Source organism: Camelus dromedarius, chromosome 7 (genome assembly GCF_036321535.1).
Source record: "Camelus dromedarius isolate mCamDro1 chromosome 7, mCamDro1.pat, whole genome shotgun sequence".
NCBI lineage: Eukaryota > Metazoa > Chordata > Mammalia > Artiodactyla > Camelidae > Camelus > Camelus dromedarius.
In genome coordinates, this window is record NC_087442.1 from 10,859,145 (window position 1) to 10,864,105 (window position 4,961).

The 4,961-nt window shown below is 49.2% G+C and overlaps 1 gene segment (V, D, J or C); it reads right to left on the reverse strand.

The window, feature by feature from the left end:
* Window positions 1–2,656: 2,656 nt before the first annotated feature.
* On the reverse strand, window positions 2,657–4,103 carry LOC135321761 (T cell receptor beta variable 27-like). The segment is given in 3 exon segments: window positions 2,657–2,764; window positions 3,640–3,929; window positions 4,055–4,103. Coding segments are annotated over 3 exon segments (447 nt in total).
* Window positions 4,104–4,961: the final 858 nt, after the last annotated feature.

Sequence of the window (4,961 nt, forward strand, 5' to 3'; positions counted from 1 at the left end):
TACTGAAGAGAACCGAACAGGTGATTAAGGCGTCCCAGGAAATTACCACAAACTGAACGTCGGGTAAGAGGAACCACTTTTCCCACTCTTGGCATAACTGTTGATGGTTTCTGTAGGTTTATGCCCAACTTCTGTCTACAAAGGCGATCACGACAGTCACAAACCCACTTCCTCCTGTGGTTGTAAGAAGGGAGGGAGGTCTTCACAAGACCCTTGGATCTGGGAAACAGAGAGGTTTATGAACAGAGGGGAGGGAACCCTTCAGCTCTGTGTCTCTACTGCTGGCACAGAGATACATGGCCGAGTCCCCCACGCCTGCCGAGCGGATGTCCAGAGAACAGGAAGAGGTGTTGAACTGCCTGGACTGGAAATTGTCAGAGGTGTCGGTTTCCCTGTTTAACTGTGTAATGTAGTAGTAAAGCAGCAGTTTTGGTGCTTGGCTGGGCTTTTGTTGGTACCAGTACATGGTATCATGATTCAGAGTCTGAGAACAATTCAGGGTCACTGGTTTTCCCGTCCCGGTCACCCAGTATCTTGGGGTCTGGTTGACCATGGCACCCACGGGACCTGCAAGGAGAGGAGGAAGATGCTGAGACAGTAAAGGAGAGTAACGTTGCTGCCACAGAGCTGGGGACGAGATAGCGTTAGTCAGAGATGTCCGTTCTGACCAGGACTCACCTGCTCCAAAGAGACAAAGGGCCACACAGTGGAGAAGCCTGGGACCCATGGCAGGGCCAGAACAGGACTGAGGCATCTGTCTGTTCAGCACTCTGGTCTCTGGCCTGGGAGGTGGGACTTCACTGCATCCCTGGTCCCTCATAGGCGGATGCGCCTGTGATGCTGCTGTTGATTGCAGCACAGCAAGGGCCCTGCTTGGTGTGACACTGTCCATGGCTTCCTGCTGGGCAGAGGCGCTGGGCTCAGCTGGGTCAGGAAGGAAGTGCTGTGGTGGTCCCTGACTTGCCTCTGTTCCTCTGTTTGCCCCAGGTCCATCCAGGCTTCCCCTGCTCAGTCCTCGTTTCCTTCATCCTATAAGGCAGTTTCGAGGTTCCTCATCGCATCAGCAATTTTTGCTGAAGGCTCACTTAGAAACCTGTTGTGATAGTGACTTTGTGTTTTGCTGTCCCCAACACGGGTGGATGACTGATGTCTGCAAAGTAGCCTGACCTTCATACAGGCATCAAGCCCTGGAATCCCCCCATGTATATCCACTTTTCAGAGAGTAACTAGGAAATGCTCTATAACTTTTGTCCATCAGTGACACCAGAATACCTCCTTGTGGCCGATTGAAAAGTGCCTCCAAGCAGCCTTCCTACACTGGCTGGAGGAAATCTGTGCGAAGGAGAGAGATGCTAGGGCTTAGAAATGTATCTGGCTCCTCATTCTGCTCCTACCAGAGCCAGAACCCTCCGGCCACCGCAACACCAGGGCCCCGATAAGCCTCACTAAGAATGCCAGCGCCCTATTGCAACAACTGGAAGTGACGTCAGAAATGTCCAGGACTGGCGGACACACATCTGTATAGAGTGCTGACCCGTGCTTTTCACACTAAGAAATCAGACACAATGGATAAAGGAAAGCTGACTTTATCTGTAAAAACTGACCTGGCTATTCCACTCTAAAAAGGGATTTTTAAAAGTATTTGGGGGGTGGGGGTGGTATAGCTCAGAGGCAGAGCACGTGCCTAGCATGCACATGGTCCTGGGCTCAATCCCCAGTACTGCCATTAGCAGCAACAACAAAAAAGACATCAAGACACCAAGACATTTCCCCCATTTAAGCCTTGATACCAGAGTATTTCAGCCTTCCAAAGCAACCCCAGTAGCTACAACCAAATGAAGTTTCCAAAGATGAGGATAAAAATACTTGGAAGTAGATTTCTGCTAAACCAATCTATGCTAACTTAAACTCATTATCCGCATTTCCACCATTGTCAGGGGGCAACCTGCACAGCTGGAGTAAATGCATTTTGATTCACTATTTGTATTTCCATCAGGGAGACTTGTTTATCCTGTGGTAAAAAGGCACGTAAAGATGTTGCCATAAGCATGGTCACGATCGCTCTTACATCCGAGCAGCAAGACAGGCAAGAAACCTGCTGTGACTTACACCAGCATAACACACACATATTTAAAAAAATAGATTAAATACATTTGCATAGACTGAGTTCTATGTAAGGAGCCCCCAAAATCCCCATGTATAGCACAGAGTAAACCAGGGCTGGCGTAGAGAAAGAATTAAACACTACTCGAGTACGTGATTCATCTTGTTTGCATTCCCACGTGAAAACCCGTGGAATCTCCCCAAAGTATGGGTGGGTGAGGACTCTGCAGGGGGCTCAGATCCTGGACTAGTCAGAGGGGTTTTGGGAAGATGGTATGACTGATCCTTCATTCATTAGCCCCGCACTCCTCAGGCACTCTGGTGAGTATGGAGATTAAAAAAAAGTACCCAATATAAGCATAGTCGCTGCTCTCATTAACTCCAACATTTATTCATGTACGTTTTAAACAGCAAACAATCGAGTATGTTAACTGCCCTGAGGATTGATGTTCAGGCTGTCATTAGAGCACAGAGAAGAACTAATTCAGTCAGGGATTCAAAGAAATCTTTCTGGAGGAAATGACTCTGAATTGGTATGTAGAGAAATCATTAATTAGGTGTCCAGGTAGAGGGAACATTCTTGGTGAAGACCCAGGGGTGAGTCAGCGTAGGACATGTTCAGGTCCCAAGGAGGGTTGTAGAGCGGAAGGCAGCTGTGTAACTGAAGGAAAAGGGACGTTCACGTTAAGGAAGGGAGACAGGTGCAAAGACCGCATCGTGGAGTTGTTGAGAGGCTTGTAAAGTAACATAAACTTCAGATGTCAGCCAAGTTAATGAAAGATGCTGATGAATTTTAAGCTCCAGAGTACTTTGTGGGTGGGGGCAGGTAGCAATTTGGATGGTGGTTAAGGAATCCAGGAGAGAGGCAGCATTTGCTGGACCACAGTATTATCAGTGAGGTTAAGAAAAGCTAGTAAAACTTGCAAGGAGTTTAATACTTAGAAGTGTGCCGGGAGGGTACATTAGGGGTGGCAAGGGAGTATCCAAGAGATGATGGGGACGACTTCTCCACCTTTGGCTTGGGCATTTGGGGGGATGGCAGACCATTTGCTGAGATGAGGAAAATGAGATAACAGATTTAGTAAACAACTCAGAACGTGCTGTTCCTCCAAGCTACAAGACTTGTAAGAAGAGGACTTGAAATGTGGGGTGAAATTTTGTTAAGTGAGTGAACTGAAAACACAATGTTCAGTTGGGGTAACAACGATCCTCAGTAAGGAGAAAGGATGGCAGTGTGTGCAAAAGTCTTTTTCTAGGAAAGGAAAGCCTTACCCCTGGTGCTAGACTTAACGCAGTTAGCTGGGCCTGCTTTGAAAAGCTCGTTGGCGCCAGAAATGAGCGGAGGGCACGTTGCACAGGGGCTGCGTTGCTCAGAGTCCCCACAGCTGGGGAGTCAGGGAAGGACTTCTGTGGGCACAGATGACGGGGGAAGTTTTTCCTTTTGGTTGGGTGGGGCCTCCCACGGGAGGCGCCTCCCTGCCCTTGTGGCTGCCCTTCTTGTGCAGACAGCAGCTGGCTGCGCCACGCTGTGGATACGCTGCTGGCGCAGAGGTACAAGGAGGTCTGGGTGATGCTGGCCGACTCCAGGGTCAGGGAGAAATCCTTCTTCTCTTTCCGAGAAACAGTGTACCCATCAGGGATATCTCCCTTTTCAGTAAAATTAACATTCTGTGAGAAGTAGATCAGCCTGAGACCCAGCCCTGGGTCTTGTCGATACCAGTACATAGCATCGTGGTTCATATTCTGAGAACAAGTCACTGTCAGCTTCTTCCTGGTCTCTGTGATGCGGTGTGTCGGGCTCTGGGTCACGTCGGCTTCTACGGGGCCTGTGGGGGAAGGAGACAGAGCTAGAGGCAGCCGAGGAGGCACCTGATGCTGCAGCCCTTAGGAAAGGGCTCGAGCTAAGACCTGCAAGCTACAGGCGAGGTTGCCCTCGGGCTCTGGGTCTCACCTGCTCCCAGGAGCCAAAGCAGGACCCAGCCCAGGAGCCGGGGGCCCATGGCAGTGTCACTCAGGCGTCTGCCAGCGCTGGGGGCTCTAGTTGGTTTCTGTGATGTCTCTTTCTCTGCAGCTACTTGGCCCTCAATTTCCCGAGAGAAGCCACACCCCTTTCCTTATAGGGAAACCAGAAGTGTAAACCAGGTGACTGTCCTGGCCAGCCTGGGCTGGTGAGGCTTGTGATCCCTGCCATTTTCCTCGCCCTCCTGGGAGGCTGCTGGTTTCTGTGCATTTGACAGCTTCTTATTAGCACCTTTTTTGTTAAAGTTGAAAAATATTTTGGATCTCTAAGATGGAAACTGGTGTAACGTATTTGATCATCACTTAGAAATATGAGAACGTGAAACATGCTATCATCAGAACTACACTTTTTCTAGGTTTCTACCTCTCATTTCTACTCCGCAGAAAAATTACAAGTATATTCCTGTCTTTGTATGGCCATGGACATATTTTTCAGCCACGACCTTTTAAAAGAGTCTTGTGTGAAAATTTAGCCAAATCCCCGTCATGGATTATTTTATTGGTCTGTATCCAGTTCAAGATCCTAGACCCAGGGCTCTTTTCTCGTTAGCAGCTTAAACTTAGTCACGAATGTGAATAACTGCTTTCCTCAAGGCTGGTGTTGGATGTATCTTTCTTCCCTTTCCTCCTCTCTCTCCTCTTAAAGGGGCTGTGAGAGGCAGAGGCGACACCTGCCTTCTGCAGCAACCTCACATTTATACCAGCAAACTCAGTTTCTTTGCTGCTTGGGGCGTGTGGCTTCGCTTGCTTGTGGTCTCCAGACGGGGCTCCACAGGGAGGGTTTCTGTCCCTGGAGAATCGTTAAGCCAGTCTGTGCTTTTCTGCTCTGGTCCCAGCCA